The following is a 25,623-nucleotide window of genomic DNA, read 5'->3' as shown; positions in this document are numbered from 1 at the left end:
TAGTTTTTACAAGCGTTTGTAGTTCCGGCCACCCCGAACTGTGATGTCACCGGCGATGGACACTTATTGGACGTCACCTAATCAATATAATAAATAACAAAAAAGACTGACTAAAAAAATAAGCTTGTAATCTAGACAGTGCCGAGGTATGGGTATTGATCAAACGTGCACTAAATATACAAGTAGATAAACTATATTATATTATATGAGAGTTCATAGATAAATAACCTCTTTATTTATAACCTATGCCGGGGAAAGTATTTAAATGCTTAAGATTTCATTTGTGTTGGTGACAATCAAATATTATCAAAGATTATCAATAAAAAACGCCTTGATTAGTTAAAAAAGGAGAAGTAGAATTTCGTGCTTTCGCTATGTTCGTTAATTTAATGAATGAAAACCTTGTTGGAGGATGTACCATATCGTAATTAAATAAGTAAACGCGTATTGTCATACATAATGTGACTAAACCTAGTAACAAAATAAAAAATACCTACTTTTATTTTATAATTTATGAACTCTACTATCGAATAAATGAATTAAATTCTTTTCTATAATCTCAATAACATTATTTTGCATGTTCCATTTTTCTTACGGTTTTTAACCAAAAATGTACATATATTCTGATATCCAGCAATATAGATTACGTAAGGCGTACACGAGCGCCCTCTACATTTGATGAAAAGATATAAGAACTAGGGTATGAGCTTACGGATAAAAGATTGAAGTTTCAACACATTGTACTAGATGGCGTTCTTCTAAAAATAATTCTGGCTGAACTGGTTCGCTTCATAAATGTTTTATAAATAAAAAGGCTTATAATATAATATTTATACACTGTCTGCAGTGTTAGTAATACTGTTACACTATATACTCTATATAAAAGAATTATTCTAAGTACTTAAAAGTGACATTTTATTTATTCATAAACTAATTGTCTATAAAGGTACGTTGAACATTTTTACGCTTAATTATGTAACAGTGCTGTTATGCTCATTCAACCAAATTCATAATATAAATTAACCAAAATATATGAACAGCTTCTGTAATAAGAGTTATAAAAATACGCTTATAACAGTTCGATGTAAGTAACAGTAATAGTATTTTTTGGGGTTCAAATAATACATCTGTTAATATCGCGTTGAAACTTTTAGTTTTATTGTTTTTACAAACTATGTTATATTTATCTCTAGGTTTCTTTAATATTATAACACCTATTATTTAGTTATAGATTATTTAAAAAACGTATACATTTTTATTTTTTATTTTGACTGGACAGTACTTGAACTGATGTACCATCTAAATGGTGGTACCTTTTACAAGGTAAATTGAATAAATTGAAGAATTGAAGAAGAAAATTGGTGAAAGACGCTGAAAACGCTCTCCTTCGTTGCATTAGTGATTTGAAAACAATTGTCGACAGTTAAATTTCAGTAATGTCGTCACATAACTTCATATTCTTTAATATTTATAGAAAAAATAAATTTATTATCCTCATTAAAATAATAATTATAACTGAAAGTATAATAAAAACAGATATTCAATATAAGGAAACTAACAAAATATCAAAACATAATGGCTTATTAATTATTTTTAGGTTTATCTGTTATTACAAAATTACGTAATTCGTAAATGATGTTTATGAAACACAATTCAAATAAAATAAATAGTTTCTTCAAAGGTTAAAGATAAATAAATAAATTCACAAAATGTAAATAAAAATGATTGATTTTTTTTTAATTATCATATGTAATTTTAAAGTTCTAAAACTTCAGCATTATATTGTATTCAATACTTATTTCTTCAGTGTCAAAATTTATCCATAAATATTTGAAATCGTACATCGGCCATAGGTTATTGATTATATACAGGTGAGGACCAACGCCAGTCCGAGGCAAAAAAAAACTATGAATCTTCTCAGACCTATATGTCTTATAGTAAAAATTATGTTTCTAAAACATATCCTGCATTTGACATAGATAACTGCTCTGATATTAGGACAGCAAAGCAACCACATCTAGTGTGGCATCAGGAATCTCCTGGTTCTCTTAGCGAGGAGTTGGTTCAAAGACACCAGCGTCACTCACATCACTCTAAGCCATACAACGGTGTCCACCCGGCGTCGTTCGTTCGCTTATTAATAAATGTCATACCAATAGCAACATCAAAACAAATAGTCAATAACATAGTTATAAACAACGTAATCATTATCTGCGGCACGTTTTATATTTTATACGGCCGTGGACGCGCTAAAAAGCGCCCATGCATAATTACCTCCCGTGAGGATCGGTGGCCGAAGCGTGGCTACTGAAACACATGAAGATATCACTACAACTACATTTTTTTACATTTTTATTATTTCAAACGAGTTTCATTTAGCTTCCGACGAACAAAACAGTTTTTGTGTGCCTAGTGAATACATTTCTGTGATTTAACATATAGCGATATGCACTCAAACCCATTTTTTAGTATACCTATTGTCACGTTACGGAGGCTAGTAAACAGACATTCACATTTTACTATTATTTAATTACTAATTGTAAATATACATATTTTACTCAATTCCTTAAAACTATATATACATACATATACAGAACATAGTATAGAATTTTTATTAATAAATATTCCTTCTTTAACCTACACTTGAAAGCTGAAAGACAAATTAAAAATACTTCAAGGAAACATATTTTTACTCTACCTTCTTCTAATTAGTAAAAAATACAAGGTCCGTTTCATAGGCCAAGTCTAAGTAAAAAGTTCAGTTAGTTCAGGATCTCCTTAAAGCGAAAAAAAAATTTTTATAAAATTTGTTAGTATGTCTATAGAATTCAAATAGGGAAACATCAAATAAATGTAATGTATTTCTATTTATTTATTCATATATCTCAAAAAATATGTCTATGGAAGTTGCCAGTATGAATAATATAAAAAAACTTTATAACATTATGATTTATAAAAAAAAGTATATAATATATTTAAATGGTAGTCTCCATATCATTCTCTGTCGGTAACGGAACTCTTTTGTATGCATTTATCGGTGAATTACAACGTCGAGCTGTGCCAGTTAAAATAGCCATCGAAACTACCTACATTTTATATAAAATTATTTACTAACGAACACAGAGATAAACATTATTTACTCTTTTATTTATAGCTATATCAATTTAAACTTAATCAATATAGGTATATACTTTATATAATTCAAGTTTATACAACTGTAAACATACGTGATTATTTTTAGGGGATTAAATTTTATGTATATCGCAGTACTTCAAGGAAGAATAACTTATTACTAAAATGACTATATATATAATCATATGAATACATTACTTATAGTAAGAAACACCTTATACTTGAACTTAATATAAATTTACAATTCATGATGACAACACGGTTTCCACTATAATTAAAACTAAAAAAGTAAGTAATAGTGATATTCATAATGACACGGACATGAAAATCGATTTTTAATAAAGACGATAATATCGATCTATGCATAGACGTTCCCGAATCAACTGTAACCAGAGACTAACTCAATTTAAAAAACAAAGGAAAATAAAAACAAAAAAAACCGTTATAAAGGATCACCACCGGCTTAATCGAATTGCTGCAGGTAGGCGGGCGTTCATTAGTACTGTTTGTACAAAGCCTTCGAAATGAATAGGTTTATAGCATGTCTATTAAATCAAACCCCAACGCTAGACTGTTTGATGAATGTCCTAACACGTAATTTTATTATACCGCTCATAATTGGCGCATGTAGCTCCTGAAAGATAAATTATTTAAATTTAATTATTCCTGACTGCAAATAGTCTATGGATAATCACTAATAGTTATGATCAACCTCTGCTAAGTTATATTCAAAGTAAAAATGTCATATAGGTGTATTGAATTTTGAAAAATGTATTTTTAAATAAAATTCGAGTTAAATAAAACAATGCCAATTCCAAAATGTCCGAATACAAAAAAAAAAGGTTGGCCTTCGCCGATCCGCGAAATGGAAAAACTATGAAAACACGTTGCTTGTATGTATTTTTTTCGACCACCTCAACTAACTGAACAGATACACCACAAACCCGAAAACCTACATCCGTTGGATTTCAAAAATAAACAAGTCTATTCGCAGCCAACAGAATCGATGGGAACAAACTTTTGTAATATCACGTACCTATCCGCTGAAACGTCTGATGGAAACGCATGTGACGTATTTAAAACGAATCGAATAGTTCTCAAAATATTTTATCGATTTTAACATACTATATATACGACTGATTATAAATATTTATATAAAGATTTCTGTTATTCTGATATATTTAGCAAAACTTGCGGTTATAAGTGCTCTTTGAATAGAGTCCTTTATCTCAAATCTAAAGCAAACATACAATCCGGATAGCGAAACTAAATATGCCCAGCTAATATGAATCGAACAATGCGAAATATAAACCGTATTGAAAATCAAAAAGCCGTGATAACTCGAGACTTTTTATCCCCAAAACTAGGTTAGTAATACGTGGACAAAGGAATCTTTGCAATTCTGACATACCATTACATGGTGGATATAATTAGTTATGGTGTATGGATTTAGATTTTGCGATAATTTTGTTGAATGGCGAACAAACATCTGTTCGTAGTGTCTGACAGGAGTATTCAAACGTCATGTAAGTCGATACGAACAGCACAAGGACCAAAATGGTCAGCCGAGGATAATTTTGATTTTTGCTTCAGATATTTTGGAGGGATAGCTTAATTTTAATGGGTAATACAACTATTCAAATAATAATTATAAAAAAATATATATTGAATAACCTAAATTAAAGTAGTTTTTACTGTGACTTAAATCTCCGATGTTAAGAGGAGTAGTAAAAAAAAATAAACTCAGAAGTTTAATATGAGATATATACCTCATAAAATATGATTTAAAAAAATTATATATTTCTACTTCTTGAACGCCTCTCATATGTATGCGATTAAATCATCAAGTTATCTAAAACACGCGAACTACACCAATCAAAGTCACTTTATATAGTATTTCAATTAAAACAAAAACATAACATTAAAAAAAATAAACAAAAATTTAAATGAGTGTGTCCGAGCACACGTCCTGCCATCGCTGTACCTTCGTCAAGCTGACAGATTAACGCAGAATTCAGCATATCTGTGTTATGCAACACGGATCCATCGGGGCGGACATTTATTAAAAATACCGAGAGACATATGGACATACGATATTTGTATTATACGCTAATGTATACATTGATACGGTACAATTAGTATTTAGGCGTTTCCGCTCGACAAACGCACCTGGTTTATTATAACAGCTATCTTTATTATCAATAACATGTCTACAAGTATGTACTATTTTTTTTTAATAGTAATTATTTAATTAATAGTAATAGTAATTAATTAATATTTATTTGATATATCCTCTCATAGCGGAGTGCATACGAATCCCTATACCCACCTAAACTATACGAAGTCTCGAAACTCACTGAAAAAATTTAGATTGATTGAATCCTCTTTTGTTTTTAACAAACCACTGAAAATCTAGCTCTTTTTATTTACTATCTGTATTCGACTGAGCTTGTCTTTTTGTTCGGTTTTATTAGTTTTATGTTTTCACTGACTGAATGTTTGTAATGAAGGTTCTAGTGATTGGCGGATGCTGAATTATTTTACTTACAACAAAATATAAGTAGATTTAGCTTTGAATCGTCATTCATCATATAAAGAAAGGTTTAATTTTTTTATCTTAAATAACAATCCTTAGGTCATAAATTAACTTAAACAGCAATAAGATGTAACCATTTCATAATCTGTTTCATGGCATTCGGAATAAAAATGTATACGTCTATCAATCAGTTGCAATGAAAGAAATAAATGCGGTTAACAAATCAATAGTCTAACCAAAGAAAGAATATCCTTTAAAGTAAAAGTGCATAAAAGTATAGTAACGGTAGAATAATAAAACAAAATAGCATCAATTTCAACATAAGAACCGATGTATTAAGACAGATTAATGATTGTAGACCAAATTGAGCCAAGAAAGGATCGATTATCATTTCACGGTTTAATTGTGAGTTCCAAAGTCTGGCGCAACGGCCTTCTGCCGGCTAATGACGCCATAAACTTGAAATTATACGCTCCGTTAGCGAGGCCATCCGTTGTTTTAACGTACATATGTAACACAACAATAAAAGAACTTTGACTTCCTTTGCTTGCATTTTACGAATATCCGCTTTAAAAAATATTATACAGGTCTAGGGTGTTATGTAATCTGATGGATATCTATGTTTTGAGTCTCTTAACTCAGAACTCACGTATAGTTTTGCGTCTTTCCACATTTCTGATTGACTGGCGAAACTGTGGGAAATGGTTTAAAATATATGAATATAAATTTAACGTTCGTAAGTAACCTTAATTTTGTTAGGGGATTCGCGAGAACGATTCATTGGAGTCGGAACATATTCTATTAAAAATTAAATGTAAGGATTTGATCTGCACACAAAACTAATGCGAGCCACAAATCTAATAGAAAAAAATAATAAATGTAATAAATTCGGGTACATTAAGTACTCAGGATATAACCTAAAACGTGTTTCCTTTGCAATTTTTTTCGTTAAATCCATAGTTTCTGAATGCATCGTGCACATCCATTTCAAAAATTCAGTCGATATATTAAATAGCAATTTTTGGAGTTAATCCAAAAAATCAAAATATTTTTCTGCTGAAAGGAATCTACGTCATCCGAAAGTATTATTCTACATAATGCATAATAGAAAGGCACACGTTAACGTAATGTCGGAATAAATGGCGCGCGGTTAAGCCGGCGCATATTGAAACCATTCTCTGACAAAGTTGTTTTATCAGTGCCGATAACGCTCATCCCATTTATACTGAGACTTTTTGGTACTGACCCTACTCATCTACAGCAAACTACACGAGGATTACTACCTTTTTGTGCGAGTGATAGCCTTGGAGTGAAGAAAAAAAAACGAATATAATAACTTCCCATTAATAACATGGTTTGTTCTTTTTATGTATAGTAAAAAAATAAAATTTATATTAACGGAAAATGCTTGTAATACATTAATTGCCTTACCTTCACAACTCTATATAAAAAAAAGAAGAAGTAGAAAACAAATGAGTTGTATATGTTCCAAATAAATACCACATTATGTGTACATAATAGCTATTGCGTATGGTTTTTTTGAGGTGAGTGGGAAACATCCGCGGTGGAAGACGCCGCGATGCGACCGCTTAGCCCGCAACGGTTACCCTCCTTTAAGTAAATTGAGGTGATGCGAATATATTAAACACTTTTTTTTATAAAGTTCTTTTTGCCTTTTTGGGACATTACTTAATTAAGCGAAATAAATAAAATCTCCCCGGTTGGCATTACGAACCGAACTGAGGTAGAGAAAATGTCGAAAATTAACTAAAGCTGTACAAAAAACAAAACTTTTCACAAAGAGATCCAGATATCGCAAGAAGAACATATACAATAATATGTATGTTCCGGTTGCGATATAACATACTCTTACTACAAGTTTGTGTCCTGACCCAGCTAACGGAATATTTTCGGTTTCCCATTCAATGATCTACTTTCAAACTGTAATGTGCCAAGAAAGTCACATTTAAACATGCCAAAAAAAAAATTGTGATAATTGTTTGAGAGACATGATTTTCCGTTCATAATTTTGTTTTAATTATTTTTTTCCAAGCGATTCTTGAAGCAAAACATACGTTTATAATCGCATAAGCCAGGTTTTATGGTAGTTAATTTTTATACTCCACAATCTCATAATTATAGGAATTTTTGCCTCCTTATTTATAATGACCATGCGGATTTAAAATGTAGCTTGGCTTAACGGTATCACGGCCTGATCCAGCTGATTTCTACAATGATTATCGCTTTCCAGATCGGCGGAAACATTCAATCAAGCGGGCTTGTTGCAGATAAGACGTTTGTTCTGCAGGGAGGGGTGGTTGTGAGGGAGGGTAGTTGCGTTTGACACGGGCAATTGACGCCAATGATAGGATCGCACGCTGAGTCTGCATGGATGTAGTATAGGAGCGGCTCTTTATGTGATTATTGAAATATAGGACGTTTGACATTTTGAAGGCCACAATGAAATACTCTCAAGACATAAAGAACAGTCAAAATATTTTTGCCTAAAAGTAAGCCTAATATATCTTTAAACAATGATTTCTCTTGTACATGTATGTCTATGTTCTGAAGCACTTTTATACCAAAAAAAAAAACAATTCTATCAAGTTTATGGTATTTATGGGTAACGATTATCAATATTTCCAATTGAAACTGAAATTCTAGCCTCCGCTCCTCATTCACTATTTGTTAGGTATAAAGACACGTCTATATACCTAACAGAAAGTGAAGATTCAATTAATATAATAAGACATGCCAGTTACTGTAAGACAAACCATAGGATAATCGAAACTGCTTTACCTAGTCACCTTGGTTGTTTTGAAACGAAATAATTAGCACAATTTACTTTTATATTTATATTTTTCGTTTGGTTTATATATTTTTATATTATATATCATAATGAACGTATAAATAAATAAACAATAGTTTATGTGATAGCTCTCAGACTATAACTATAAGGTGAATGTTGGCGTGCCGCGACACCGCTTCCGATGAACTAAATGATAAGATCTCCGCTACTGCGATCTCTTTCAAGTATCTTTTTCTAAACTAAAACTATTTCAAAACCCACTATTTTCTTTTAAATAAAATCGAGTATTTATAGACTTTAATTTTAAATAGTTTAAAATAAACCATAACAAGTTTTAGATGAAAGAATTCATGTGAACAAATGGTATATAAAAAGTAAGTCATTCCTCACATACTAAATCGAGTGTGATCAAAGTGCAGATTTAATGTAGCTTCATTTGGTAATCTCTACTTAGCGAATGTACAGATATAGAATTGAAGAGATTATCGTTTTATATCTATTTATAATAGAGTCATTTTTATACGTTTTTAACATAAAAAAAAATAATTATACGAAATTGACTCAGTAAACTCGTGGACTATTTGACAGATCTCTTTGGTAACATTTATTTGAGTGGTACCCCTTAAGAGTAGCATGCATTGTTAAAATAAATTCAATTTTCAGCCTCTGTTTTTTATGTCGAGGTTTATACAACTTTTTTCATAATTAAAACTGTCCAGGTCTTGGTAATCATATCACCTGGTAGTAAGTAGAGATGTATCAATAGATGTCAGCGCAGTATCTCTGTAAAGATCTATCAACTCTCTCCAAATCTTAAGAGGAGAAAAGTCAGCTTTGAAAATTTTGCAATAAAACCTTGCTTTGAGTGAGAAAAAATATGTATCTTCCTGTCTTTATCGAGGAAGAATCAAATTTTGCTTGGAGTTACAAACAAAAAACCTGAAAACTGTCCGTGTTGAGATTCAAGTCGACCGGTACAGATAATTAATAACACATTTATTTATTTTCTAACTATCTGTGCAGGCATCGTTTTACATTATATGTAAATTATTCATACATCAATGTTATTTATTACAGTTATTAATACAAGGCAATACGACATAAGTTTGATTTATTAACTGACATGATAATTAACTAACATTCGCAGCAGGTTGAATTCTAGGCGTTTTCTTAATTGCTTACAATATAACGCCATCTGTCGTTAACTTTATAAAAACCTATAATACACCTGTTACAGTTAAATCTCACGCCGGGTTTTATTTGTTTAGCGCATCTTAGTAATTCCATCATTAGGTAAGCCGCAGGGGACGGTTTATGTCCTTATTTGGTTTTTATTGTTATTATTCTAAATGGTATTTAAATGCTATGAGCTTTTTACTAACAATATATTGTAGAGCGTATAAATTTTAAGATTCATGATATGTGTCAAACTCTATATTATTTTTACTACACATAAAAATAATGGAACTTTATCGTGAGATTTTGTTTCAGTACAAACCTTTTCAATTTAGTATGAATACTGTTACTAATAAATGCAGTACATATATGAAAAAAATTGTCAGAACGGTGTAAATTGGGTGGAAATACCATGAAAAAGCTTAAAGTATGCATAAAATAATTGTTTTCATATATAAGCACGCATAATAACGTATCAATCATATAGATAATTAAACTGTTTCCATTCGATAGACCCCAGTGGAAGCAGTTACCGTCACTCGTATAGGTAGATTCTTATGTGCAAGCTATTAATTGGCCAGCGAGCATCGGAGCGAGACCGTCTGGTCACGTAACATTACCCGCGGCTTAATATAATTGCCGCTGCATCGATAATTTTTCTGTATCCAATAAAATACGCATTAAATGGTTTTACGTTACGTTTGTACAGTCTTCGATATGTGGGAAATATTTGAGCTTGAATTGGCTACATGTAAAGATTGGCTTGATGTAATTTTCTATACCTAATATTGTAGTTTTCAACAATAAAATCAACAAAAATTTATCGAATTTGGACACTATGGTGAAGACGTAATTAAGCTTCAATTCTGATATCAGAAACAAAGCGATTTGATATGTGTATAAAAACAAATCTTTGACGACTGTGAACACCATATTATTCGTTATCAAAACTCATACATCAAATCATTTAAATTAAAACCGAAATAAAAATAATCATACCGAAGTCTCAAAGGCTTTATACTAAAAACTAAGACAAAATCTTAGTGTCGGTATAAATGCAAAAGAGTAATCAAGATAATTAAGGGTAGCGCTGAACAAAGTGTTTACAGTCGCACGGAACACAATGAGGCGGAGGGGCGTCGTGGCGCTCGCCCACATCGCAGGGCTGTCGGGGCTTGCCAGCTTTGCATTTTATATTATAATAATCTAAATATTTAATAATCATTAAATTTTATTTTTATAATATTCAGACTGAAACCTCAATAAAGTTGATAAAATACCAAAAATTAATATCGAAATAGGAATTTGCTTACTTTATTTGTATCCACAGACTAAGTGAATATATGTACTAAAGTATGACTTACCTGGGTAACAAATAGATGTAGTGCAACACTTATTGTAAATAACCAACTAATACGTATGTATTACAAAATATATTCTATTGGATTAAGAGAGTTCTTACATTGATTCATTACAAGTTCAAATTGAAACAGTAGGTTGAGATCTATTTCCGCATTTGTAGAGTCAATTTAGTATTTTAAATGTATAGATAAATTTTAATTCAGTGTGTATGACAAGATCAATAAGATTTAGAAAAAAAGCATGTAATTTTTCGATCCCCAACCATATTTACATGTACCGGGTGACATTTGGTGCCGTATGCGTGATTTTTTGTAGTGGACCAGCGACGCGGAAAGCATTGTGACTTCCCTACACGCAGCTTGAAACCATACTCATTAAATAGTGCGGATATATTGACGAATATCAATTATTATTAATATGTATATAAAATAAGTTTTATCATATCAAACAAATCTTTTAAACAAGTTATCTTCACTAGACGACTTCATAGTTCTTGATATTACAGTTCATTGTCTTATATATAGATGTCCTACAAGAGACTACATTAAAATCCTCATTAATATCCCAAAGTCGAGAGCGAAGACAAAAGACGCAAGAAGTGGAAACATCTCTTGATGCTGATGAGAGTGCAACTATCGAGACGGGAGATAAGGTAGAGCCATATATAGTTAATGGAACAGCTCTTCATATTGAATTACTTTTCTGTATAGTATATGTCATAAATCCAACATTACAATGATAATTATTCCTTAATTATTATCATTATATATTATTATTTGAACTCTTTACTAAAAAATAAATCTCATCAAAATTATTCTGGAATCCACCTATATAATAAATATACATATTAGCAAAAAATTTGAAGTAGCTTTTTGACAAAACAATATAGGTATAAAATGATAAATATCTTTCTAAAAAAACACAACGCATTGTAATCGTTTTCATTTAACGTAATTTACCACTTGAAACCTTCAATAAAGTATCCAAAAATCGATTACTCAGTTTAATAAAAAATGCGAGGGGAAGTTGGGGCGGAGCAACCCCACAGTAAAAAAACGCGTGAACATTTGTAGCAATAATTCGAGCCACAAGCCATGGGCCGCGGCTGCTGTTGAAAGAATGATACATCATCAGACCAATAATAAATCACACATGATTCAATTAGAAAAATACTACGGAATGGCGAAAAACCGTTGAATTGTCGCCTTTGAAGCGATTCACATTTGGAGGGTAATTTGACGGTTCGTATTGCGTCATCAATCAAGCGCAATTAACAGTTAGTGTCTGCGAATTTATTTTAAAACGTTTATAGAACATGAACTTCCATACAATTCAACAATCAAATGTTAATAGTCAAATAATATTTATAAATTACATTTAATATGACAGCAGTGTTTTGACGTTTCGTAAATGGTGTCACTGATTTTTACTTGTTTGTAATATGAAATAATGAAATAATGAATTTTATATGAAATAATGAACATGAAATATTGAAACTATATTGTACCAATTCACCCAAATACCATTTTGGTATTTATATCTTCTTCAATAAAATGGTAATATGTCCAAATCTTCACACTAGCGTGTGTATTATTGTGCATGTGTGTTAGGATGATAATGAAAAACGTTAACAATTTCAAGAGATAAGCAAAACGTAATTACAACCCACCAAAACATCTGACGTTGGACACATGAGCTTTCGGCGCACTCAATAACTCATTGCATTGTAACGAGGGGTGAGTGGTGGGAGGGGGGGTGTCACGTGCCCGGGTGCTGGTAATGAGCGTTCGCCCCCTCCCTCCCCTTCCAGAATTTTACACATACACCACGACTGATTATTTTGATTTACTGCGTCACATTTTTCCGATAGCTGCAAAATATGACATATATTTAATAATTTTTTTATTGCTTTTATCAAATCGACACCGGCATTTCATTTACGATTTCCGTAATTCTGAGATGGTTTCTTATAAAGTTATATAGTCATACAATACCCGGTACTTCTTGTTCAACGAAAAAATCGTATGCGGCACCGCGGGCGCTTACCGGATTCACTATGTTCATACAATACTTACTACCCCAAGGATATAACCATAGAGTTATAAAATATATAGAATAGATAAGTTACATTTTTAGCATTTTGATATCTAGTGTTTGAAACAAGTAAAATATGCCGTTATTATAATGTCTCTCCTCTATTTCTTTGCCATCATTGCGTCATTGGTATAATTAATATTCAACTCAAAAATGTAATAGTAAGGCATAGTTATCCTTTGAGTGAAAATAGAAAATTTTATCACTGGACTTTAGCCCTGTGAAAAATTCGTCAATGAGCTCTGTAAAACAAGAGCATATTAAATATTTGTATTCTGTAGTGCGAGTTTTCATAGTCAAAGTAAAACCGACGGTTCATATTTTATTCAAAAATCATCGGCCATGAAAATATTCCGATGATTTTTAAATGGAAACTTCCAATATATTCTGTCGAACTAAGCTAAGGAAGCTTTAAGTTAAACTTATTATACTTAATTAGGTACTTTAGTTCATTCCTTCACATAAATTTAATTTACTTTTAAACTTTTTATTATAATATAATGAAACACAGGTATGTCATAGTAACAGTATGATGAGTATTAGTAGTAGTAATATTCAAGTATACAAGAATAATAGAAATGGATTTCTATAAAATGAGATTTAGGATTTGAACAAATACATATAACTAGATAAAATATCCTTTATTTTCTTTTTTTATTTCTTGGATAAACAATTTCTGTAAATAAATGACTTATTACATGAATTAACAAATGATGAAAAGGTATTTGTGTAGATAGAAAAGTCAATGAAACAAAAATCGAAACTATAGTAAAGCCTTCTTTCAGCAAACAAATTCCGATTTTACTGTAATTATTTGGCACATAGTATATTTTAGCAAGTTGAGATGGCCTAGAGTTTAAACGCCCACCTCTCGTGCATGAGTGTGCGGATTCAAAACCTGGCAAGTACGGATGTGATTTTTTCTGAGGCATTTGTACTTTCTAAGAGAATTTAGACATCACTAATAAGCGGTGAAGAAAGACATCCTGAGGAAACCTGGACTCATAATATCAAATTATAAGTTGGAAATCGCCAATCCGACTTGAGCAAGCGTATTGATTTATGCTCAAACCTTCTCCATGAGAGCTTAGGCTTTTGCTCAGTAGTGGGCTCCGATAAGCTGATGATGTTTATAATATTTTAGCTCATAATTTTTTTCTACAATGTGTTAAGTTAAATTGCAAATGCGTGGCCTCATTGATATTAGTTAATATTGTTTCTATTTGTTGATATTTACGTAATTGTTACAAACGTATATGGATTTGAAATGTTTCACAACTCATTTACATGTATAAAAATATAAGAGTTTCAAATTACTAATATTAGAGTTTTACTTAAATGTCTACAAAATTAATATCAATTGTAACAATCAAAGTTAAAGGTGTACTATCTATAAATTCTTAGCTCTATATTAAAACCGGAAAGGTTTCCCTTCAAATTCAAGTGGCCAATTATGGAGTTACGTCTGGTCTTTACCTCTTTTAACTCCAGAACGCTCCACCTTTTGTACGGTGCCAAAGTTTAAAAACATTGCGAAATAAGTGCGCTCCAAAACAGCGGGGGTCTATTGATACGTCGTGAGTTATTGATCACGAATTATTGACGCTAACTCTATAATACCACGTTCTATAGAAAGCTAAAAGCATTATTAAAAAGATACAGGAACTTCACTTTAATAGAGATAAGAGATGAAACGTCCGCTTATATGTTGATCACGACAGTTTTTTAAAAGTTTAAAGGAAAAAAATTCAACACTTGAAAAAAGTTTTAATATGTAGGTACAGACTTTTAATGTGTCAATTTAAATGTAATTTCGTCCTATATTGGCTGTCCGTAACTTCCTTTGCCGAGTTGTGTCAAAGATTGAGAGATAGGTATTATTAAATTTAAATAAGACTGCAACTTATATGTTAAATTAAAAGTTTAGAATCATAATACAAATAGTAATTATGAGTAAGCGAAAAAATATTTATTTATATTAAGAAATTAATTTACACGAGGACGATAAGGATGTAATGAATTTTAAAAAATAATATAAATTTTTAACTCAAATATATATATATTTTGAAATGAATACTCGCTCAAGTCTTAGATCTCGTATTTTTTTTATTCCGAGAGCCTATTTGGAAAATTTATAAAGTAATTTTAGAAATTATAAAAAAGTAATTGATAATTGAAATAATATTTATTCTGTTGCTTTACGAATTCAACATTTTCTTAACTGGTAATTATTATAAAATAACCATTTCAACAAAATTTGCTGTATATTATAAGCATAACGAACGTCATCTCAAGACCACACACTTTAAATATAATGACCACACCATTGAATGCAAATAAGTAATAATCCAATCGAGTAATGTTAAATAACTAGCATGAATTAAGACGTCATCTCAGCCGTGCTGTTTCTATTCAAGGAAGAGTCGGATCTAAAGCCACATTTTTTTCGGCAGCCCTTCAATATAACAACCCGAGAGTCGGTAAATAGTTAACAAAGGGTCCACAATACCCCAATGCCGATGTTTGGGACAAAATAAAGAGAATCTCTGAAGGTGAAGTCTTTGTGCGCACACGCATTGTTTGTGAGTTGCACAAACCGATCGGTAGCTGTCGGCTTCATCCTCAAAGTGTTGTTTGCCTACAATATTATTTTTATTGCTGTAATTGAATGAGGTTCCGTCTGTGAGAAAGATCTAGTCATCAACCCTCGTTGTTTTGACTTTCTAATTTTACATCCTTTTGTGGCTTTGTTAGATTTTCGTTGTTATAAAATAAATTGCAGTTTAATATTTTCTTAATTTATTTTCATTATATGCCGTCTTGTCAAAACAAATAGTTTAAAAGAGTATTTATTATAATTTTCTGTAAGTATCTGATGATGTTTGAAGTAAATAGGAAAATGCACGTAGGAAACTACATACGTATGTAAGTATTATAGTGAATATGAAGAAAAACTTAATCATAACCTTATAGTTATGTTTTATATTAAATTATTCTCCAGTACCCGTCGTTATTTCATATACATGTAGCTATACCTAATAATAATGCTAGCTATAATAATAATATAATAATATACATTTATATTATACCTACTTCGAAATATTCTTAAACCAAGAAACGGTTACAATTTCAAACGAAATTTATAACCCAGTCAATTTTTACAACAAACCGACTAACCCACTAGCGAATTGCAAGCCATAAAACTATTGGCATTTGCAAAATTTGTACTTTTGTTAAAACAAATGTCTACACTATATCTTATCTGTGGTTGTCATAAAAAACAATATGGCCGCCGATGTAAAATGTTCAAAGAAACCGGCTGAAACAAAGGGTCATAAACCTTATGGTCTTGTTTAGGTGAAAGAGCTACCTCATTGTTAAGCAGAAACCGCCTTATCAATAATATTGACCCGCCTTTCGTTAGACAATTATTTTTCCATGTTTATTGGTACAATAATATTAAAAGTAATATTAATAACATTCCTAACTTCAATTCATTACATAGTTCAATTCTTAAAAACTAATATATACAAATTACTAAAGTTTTTTGTCTTCAACAACATTGTTATAACAATTTGATCTAAAGAGGAACAATCTTTGTCAACAAATATGTATTCAAAATCTTAATACGATACATGATTATTGTTCAGGGATTGTATTTTATATAACTATACAAATGCTATTAATTCAAACTTTATAAAAATATCAAAAAAATATTAACATTATTACAAAGAAATTTTCTTATTATCAATAAGATTTTTGAAATGTCACATATTTTGTTCTGTACAATTTTTTCATTGCAAAGTCAACATTGTCTGTAAAATTTCATGCAAATAACAAAAAAAAAGGATATCGTGAAGTAATGATATGATCGATGTACGTAACGTGTTAACGATAGCGCGGGAAACTCTACCAGAAGTTATGTCCAAGTTTGTTCGCCCCGCCTCAGTAACGCCCATAACGCCGTCTCACTCACAACGCTAACCGCATGCGGTTACTCACGGAACTTAAAAGACTAAATTTAACTGAATTATATACCATATACAGTAATAAACTATATAAACTTGTATATTCGATCACTCAAGTTCTTAAAGATTTAGCTGATAACGCTTTATACAAAACTTTATTCAGAAATATTTATTGTAAGATAACAATGTCAATGACACCCCAATCGGAACTTCTGAAAGGCATCGGCCAGATGAAGTGCTGCCATGAATCAAGCATTCGATTCAAACATGGAAATCATAATTTTTCATGAGCCCGTTGATAGGTTTTCGCACCGGTCGCGGTTTCCCGCCGCCCCGTGGCCTAATTACCACCACCTCGTGATACGTCACCGCTGTGATTCAAAAAAATGCTCACATCCCTCTCCAACCGGTGTGGTGCCGCGGCGGCGTCTCGTTCCCGCCGGTATTTTTATAAAAACGCCGCGTCCGACCGCCGCCGTCCCGTTCGTTCCCGCAGCCTCTCCGCGCTACCCGCACCCTTCGTCTCCTTCCCGCTTTTTACGAGACGTAGGGCCCTCCACCCGGGTGGGGGCGGCGACCGCGCGAACGCAAAATATTGACCATCGGAAAAAGTCGCGTCGTATCGCAGTCATCAGTCGAAACTGACTCCCAGCGAGTACGCGTCCCTTCGCGGCTTCGTTGCGCGTCGTGCGTCTTCGGCCTGCGGTCTCGGCTCGCCCGTATATTTTTCCGAGTCTCCGAGTCCCCACCCGGCGTCTTGCGCCCAACAAGTGGTGTACACGGCAGACGGCTCGCGTCTCGCACCCATTCTTTACACAACTTTACCGAGTGATGCACACTTTGGCGCGAGTTTGAAGTTTGAAATACGATCGCGTGTACGTAAAAACTTTTCGTCGGAGTGTTTTAGTGGCGTGATACTGAACTTTAGTGGCGTGTGGAGAGGTATTCGAGGGTGAACTGGAGTCGATGCACCTTCCGCACGCAAGCCCTCCGACACCAACGATGGCGGATGTTTACTCCCACATCCACGAGTACTACCGCCAGACCCACGGTGACTTAGTGCAGACTGGTTCACCAGCTGTATTATGCTCAGCTCTGCCCGGCCACTGGAGGTCGAACAAGTCTCTGCCTGTGGCTTTCAAGGTTGTTGCCTTAGACGACGTCCAGGATGGCACTATAGTTACGATAAAGGCTGGAAATGATGAAAACGTTATGGCTGAAATGAGAAACTGCACGGCGGTTATGAAAAACCAAGTGGCAAAATTCAATGATTTGAGGTTTGTGGGACGAAGTGGACGAGGCAAGTCCTTCAGTCTCACCATCACCATCAGTACTTTTCCCTCACAAGTGGCAACTTACTCAAAGGCCATCAAAGTCACCGTTGACGGGCCGAGAGAACCCAGAACCAAACAGAGTAAGTTGACTTTTATTTCTATGCATTTTTTGGCGACTACGTAATATCAACGTACCTCAATATTTTTATTAAACTCCATAGCGCTCATGTACTCTCTTTCATATTATTATAATAATTGTATGATTTACGGCAAAACTACACAACTAAAGTAAAAACCCACCTTTCATTTTTATAAATCAAATTAACTATAACTTAAAATTACGGTTTATATTTGTAATACAAAGTTGAATATTAACCGTATTAAGGGTCAAAAATATTATTCAAAAACAAATTATTCAATTATTATTATTTTTTGTTTATTATGAGATGTAAAATTAAAACAGTTCAGACGAAATATCTGCTAGTTTCAATGAAATATTAGTAAAAAAAAAATTTTAACGCCAGGGTAACGTAAAAAAAACTTTTATCGCTTAGTAAAAAGTATAAAACGAAGAAATATCATATGCGCGTGCGTTGGCTGTTAGCCAGTCCGCAGTACGATTTGCGGCCCAAACATTTGACCACATTCGAAATAGTTTTATATCAAATCCTCTGACTTATTCTATTATAAAACGCTACCCAGACAGACAATAAATATGCATATTCACTTCACGTCAATAAAAAAACTACAATATGAGAATGATAATATAAAATAAATCGTAGCTTAAACTGATCATTGCTAAAATATAAATTTCTCTCGGAATAAGTAACTAACGAAAAAAATATTTAAAAAATCAAATACATATATACTAGATTTAAAAGTATAAATAACTCACAGCCTGGAGACTCCTAAATTCGTCTAAAACAAGAGCGCTTTCATATTTTTTATTAAGTTTTCTTTATAGTTAAATATATGGGTCATCACAGAAATATAGTTCCCTACGGACTAGACAAATATAATCCTGACATCTGTATTATTGTGAGAACGCAGGCATTCAATCACATGGACATTAATTAGGTGCTCCGTTTAATCTCAAACAAACGGGGAAGTTCTCGAAATAGCTCTGATTGTCTACGTCTCCAATGTTTTGATGTGGAGTTACAAACGGTTATTGGTGCAGCTTTTAAAATAAAACTGAAAGGGTGTTTTAATGGAGCATAATTCTTATTTAAGTACAACCAAATCTAGAGATTTGTTGAAGTATTTGCTGTATGATTAATTGTATGCTTAAATTGATTCATTTTTATTTCTTTATTAATTCAATTCAATCGATATCTTTAGCTACATCTGTAGGTCCGGGCCTCGGTATGAAATGAAAATTGTTTTTTTAAATTAAATTCATTCTCATTTATTCAATAAATATATATTTACGAACAGTTACAATATAGATTACACAATTAATATAACGTAGCATACGACACAGTTATATAAATATAATTAGTCTTTTTATCATACGTACCGTCAAATAATATAAACAACAATAAGAAACTTGCACTGACAGCTGAAACAAGCGAAAAAATACTAGGTGTTTGATTTCCAAAACGAATAACCGCGAATGTCAAAACAAAAAATAGCTAATCTATATATATTATTCACCTCGAAATGAATCAATTAACAAATGTATACGCTAACAACCGACTTTTGACACCACAGATCTATTTCGGTAGTAACGTTCACCGAGACCGTCTGTATAAACAAACCGATACGCCCAAACTTTGGTCAATAATAAAAAGACAGTATGCGGAAAAAATAACATCCTACACAATAAACATCAAAGAGACGGGGTAATAACGATACCGATGGCTCCGACGATGGTGTTGTAGAAATAATTATCACGCGATTTGTTTAGAATTTAATTAATATGATGACATTTAAATTATTAACAGATTGCATCAAAATTGACATCTATTCAAATTTCATTGATATAACATTTGTCGATGAAAACACATCCTGATTTTTTGTTCGATAAAATCAAACAATTTACGAATAGCGAACTACTATGATCATATAGATCGTAATTTTATTAAATTATAACTATAACGACTAAAGAAAAATTATAATATCCTCTCGTATTCAATAATTAATTCTTTAAAACGTAAACTAAATGCGATACTCGGTGTACAAGCGGTTAACATTTCAATGGTGCGGCGTCTTACAACAGATGTAAACAGTCTCAGGGCCCGCCGTAAACTCCGTTTGATGTCCCCGCCAGCCCGTTGAATATAAAGTATGAATTTTATGTCCTTCCACTGCTGAAACGTCACAGCCAGCGACCCTCATAACCCACTCGTGTTAGGATTTACCACCGATAGTTTTCAATTCCTGAACATTCCTGAACCCTTATGACAATAATTATATTTATCGTAATTGTTTTATTACGGTTCAACTAAATAATATATCGTAATGTTACGGTTTTCGTAATAGAATTGCTAAAAATATGTCGAATAAACATGATTTATTTCAATCAATTCCAACGTCCGACATAAACCGAGACAATAAAGACTGGGATAATATAAATGCGGTGTTTGTCATAAGACACCGTCGTGTTATGAGCAATAACTCTGATTCAATTTATTCACGAGCCCAACGCGTCTTACACATTAATTTGATATAACAGACGATCTTCTCTCTTATTATGAGAAATTTAACGCCTATTTTGACTTATCATTCGTATATCACTTATGTCTTTATTACCACATCAGCATGATATTAGTGGGTGACGAACTCTTTTACTCTTCAATTCTTTCAGTAACGAATCATCGTACTCCACATTACTCCTAATTTAAAATACTCCCGACTAAAGTATCATTTATTAATCAAAAACGTCTGAGCATTTAGGGATCGTTGTATTAATATTGAGAAACCCGCATGTGCAAAGGGTTGGGGAACCGAATTTAATTGAATACTGGCATTAACAAATGGAGCGGCCATTTCCGAGTTCCACATTTAACTTATTATGTAGCATGATGGCGGAGCTGCTCTCCACACTGGCACGTGACAGCGCCGCGGACCATCCATCACGTTCTTAATTTAAAACGCCCGCGATTTGGGAAAAGCTTGCTTGAAACACTCGCTAATCTCGGATCTTAAAAGATTCTGAACAGAAATAAAGCGATTGCTTCTGTAAACATTCTTAGTGCGCAATAAAAATGTCTACACACCTGATTATATATCGGCTAACAAGGACGTGAGATAACTGGCATTGTGTTTGGATTGCGCACAAATTTAGACTGTAAACTTAAAATCTTGCGCAACATTAAACATCTAAGAGTCACTAAACAATGTTTGTTAACTCAAAACAAAGTAGACAAAGTGCTCGTAAACAGCTAATCCTGTAATAAAAAAGTCGATACACCTGATCTCATCGATTGAGATGGGTCGCGACCGGATTAAAAGCGGCCGTAAAACAAAAATAACCGTTGGCAGTGGCGTCTTCATCAGGCTATGGATTAAACAAATAAAAAAGCGTTTTGCTAGTTGTAAGACGATAAGCAAAGCTATGCTGAGGGATCATAAAATTGTATGGCACAGAGATGCCGTCCAAATGCAGTAGTAAACCATCTCGTTTTGTATACAAGCCTTGATATAGTCGGCGGACGTGGTAAACACAGAGCGTGTGTCGCCGCCTTTACGGCTTTCCTTTGTCAGACAATGATTGCGACTTCTTGCCAATTTAAGATTGATTATAACTTAAAGCAATTCTTCTACTCTTTCACATACCTATATACATATATTATAGACAAATAATAAAATGATATATTTTTTTGTTATTAAGTATCTTTTTTCGTTGTTATAGATTATGGATATGGACACCCGGGAGCATTTAACCCGTTCCTGCTGAATCCTGGCTGGTTGGACGCAGCATATTTAAATTACGCTTGGGCTGATTACTTCAGACCGCCACAGCTAAGAGATCAAGCTCTTATTAAAGGTAATTTCAGCTAAAAAACCTTTATTATGTAGAGCTTTTAATATTGTGTATTTAAAATAAAATATACGGAATCATAGGCTAAATGCAGTTAACTACATAGGTTGTTAAAAAAATGTTGCGAGGAAATATCTAGCTTATGTAAAATGAAAAGTTATATAGCTCGATATCTGATATTTGTTGTTACCGGTTTCCATTAAACTTCCAATCGACGGATTATTTGGCATTCGTTAATTTAAAAATTCCCGATTTAACAAACAACACTCGAAAAACATGTTGCTCGCAACGGAACCACCCCTCAAGGCCGTACAGCGTAAAGGTTCAAATAAAAGAAGCGGCTCTTGAAGGCTGCAAAACAACACCGGCTCGACCAAAGCAAAACCACCCGCTGAAGTCCGTCCGCCGGGGGAAGTGGGGGTGTAGTAGAAAAAGTATAAAAAGCACCGCCTTCTCGTTCGAGAGAGTGTGGAGTCAATTTTATTCCAATGTAGGCGACCGCGCCGCCAGCCACTTTTTGTTTCCGACGTTGAAACGCGAGCAACGATGTACTCTAACACCTACCGAATTTTATTAAAACCCTCCTAAGTTACACTTTGAATAAGCTCCGTCAACTTTGTTACGAACTTACAATAATCCTAGACAATTACACGCACCTAACTTTCATTTACGACATTTATTTCTTTGCTTACTGAATATAATGAGTATAATGAATCATATACATTTAATCTTATCCCACCTATAATTACGTTATGTTATAATAATAATTGTAGCACTTTTAATAAAACCGTTTCAAATCTGGACGCCGGGATCACCTCAATCAGGCTCGACGCCGATATTGGCCCCCACCTCACCAAATTACCCCCTAGTTACGACCCCACCCACCCTCTTTGCCTTTTAAAGTGGTCTGAGCACCACTGCCACTGCTGCAAATATAAAAAAGTGTAAAAGAGATACAAGCGCAGCACCTACGCGCTCTTTGTGGCCCAATCTGCGCCTCCATCGTGTCCTTTTTATGCACTCGCCTCTCTTACACTTATCGAGAATCAAAGCTCGTACGACTACAAAAACTTTTGAACACTGCTACTAATGAAAATTTCACGTTTCGAGTCCTCTTTGTCCTACCTGTGCGGAGATAGCGAACTTCCTTATCGCGATAGATCCGGCTTTGTACGAATGTGTCCGATGCAACACCTCACACGTGCCTGGCATTGCTAATGCGCTATCCACTCACAATACAGGAGACACACACCAGCTCGAATTAAGTTGAAATGTCGTGTCTGGATCGTAAAGAACGACGTTACGTTCAGATAAATAAATATTGAACCCTCACCCTCACAATATCGTACTAAAAAAACATCCCTTTCGATGAAGCCGCCTTTAAACGCCTACAGATTGTACATTATCCTTAGTACGATTATGCACCCTCGTTGTTCAGGGAATCAGCAGAGTGCCGCGTACCCCAGGCTATCCCTAGGGGCTCGTCTCTCATATTACGTCATGTTAAATCAGACAGCAGAAGCTGCATTCTAAAGCATTTTTATTGATTTCTAAATTGGCTTTCTTTTTGTTAAAGGTGGAGCGGCGCCAATTACTACTCCTCCAGTTGCGTTACCAGGAGCCGAACTGTTTCCGTTTCCTCCAATGATGGGAACTTTACCTCCAGGTGGACTGATACCACCGCCAGGGGCATTTTTACCACCGAACGGGATGCTGCCATTTTCTCCTCATCCGGCGGACCTTGCACTGAAAAATTTACCGCAAGATATAAAAAATGGCGTCAGTCCTTATGACGCTCTAAGGCATTTCCAAAGCAACGTCTTATCGATAGACACTTCAAGCGCTCGATTGTCTCCAACAAGCAGTAGACAGAGCGGCAGCCCACGAAGCGTTATAAATACCAGTCCAAGGTCGAAAGCTGATTCTAAATCTGAAATTAATTCAACACACGAAGCAACAATATCCGACGAATCGGATGAGGAACAGATAGAAGTCGTGAAATCAGCTTTCCATCCCACGCGACCAGCGAACGTTGAGCTCCAGGAGATGAAGCAAGTGCAAGCTGCAGATTCAACCGTATCGGATCGACCTCGTGTACGTAATGAACTCAAAGCACCTTTACATCGTACTACGCGAGTTCTATCGACTAGTCCGACGTCGACGAAAATTTCCAACGGTGCTATATCAACGCATAAATCAGTATGGCGACCGTATTAACAAACATGTTCTAGTGACTAGCCGTGAGTGGAAGTATTGAATTGTGATAAAACGAGCTTGTAAATATTGTAGGTATATCAAAACGATATATATTTATTAATAGTTATAGAATATTTAGTTCATAAAGACTTCGTTGCTAGAAGTCACTAATTTAAATTGTAATATAATAACGGTATAGTTGTTACGGGCGTTGTTAAAGCTTTTTATTATAAAATGGATGCATTTAAAATTATTTCGTCGTTATTATCGTATGTATGCAAATTGTAATTATAGATTTAATTTAGACACTCATTGTTAACCTTCGAATTGACTGACTATATCTTATTTAGAAAAAAATTTTAATCTTTATTTGTATAAAATGTAAATGTATTTATTATTAGTGTACATTACGTGTATAATATAAAAATGTCGCCAGAAATGTAAATACGTAGGTCCAAATATAAAAAAAAAAATGAGAAATATAATATTTGTTTTCAATTTTATTTCACTATATAGTATATATATATATATATACTTTCACATAATCAAATGTTAAGAAATAGATATGAAAAAGGTTTTAATGTCAAGCCAAATCAGTTCATAGATAAAAAAAATTTGTTTCCATTTCGCATATTGTCTATACATACACATAGACATACATACCCATTAAAAATTGTTTACGTCTGTGCGTTGAACGTGTCATGCACGTGTTCAATAGTAACTAATTAACTATGTGCCACTCGACAACACAATCGTAGAGAAATCATCATTGACGTAAAATTACTCAATTTAACATCACTATTTGCCCTTTTATTCCTTTCCATGTCACTTAATAATACTTATTAGTTGAAAATTCTCTGATTTGCTTTACACAATTCAACGTACTAGTTATCTACGAAGTTATAACAAACAGAGCGTCAACTCTATATCATATTCTATAAAACATGTAAATAACCTGCATATAAGTTTAGTGAAGGTGTATAAATCCGGTGGTATGGAGGTAGGTGATGACTATCAATTGTGTTTGCGAGCTGATCCGGTTAGCTGATTGCACCCTGCGCCCCGCGGTCAGGCACCCACTCCTCAAACAA

The 25,623-nt window shown here is 33.4% G+C and overlaps 1 protein-coding gene across 1 annotated transcript; it reads left to right on the top strand.

Moving 5' to 3' along the window:
* The first annotated feature begins 17,710 nt into the window (after window positions 1-17,710).
* Window positions 17,711-24,982, top strand: LOC116771341 (segmentation protein Runt-like). The gene is made up of 3 exons (XM_032663174.2): window positions 17,711-18,491; window positions 22,208-22,342; window positions 23,913-24,982. The coding sequence occupies exons 1-3, from the start codon at window positions 18,044-18,046 to the stop codon at window positions 24,551-24,553; spliced, it is 1,224 nt and encodes a 407-aa protein (XP_032519065.1). The 5' UTR covers window positions 17,711-18,043; the 3' UTR covers window positions 24,554-24,982.
* Window positions 24,983-25,623: the final 641 nt, after the last annotated feature.

The sequence above is a fragment of the Danaus plexippus genome, chromosome 17, assembly GCF_018135715.1.
Source record: "Danaus plexippus chromosome 17, MEX_DaPlex, whole genome shotgun sequence".
NCBI classification, from domain to species: Eukaryota; Metazoa; Arthropoda; class Insecta; order Lepidoptera; family Nymphalidae; genus Danaus; species Danaus plexippus.
This window is presented reverse-complemented; position numbering and strand designations above follow the sequence as displayed.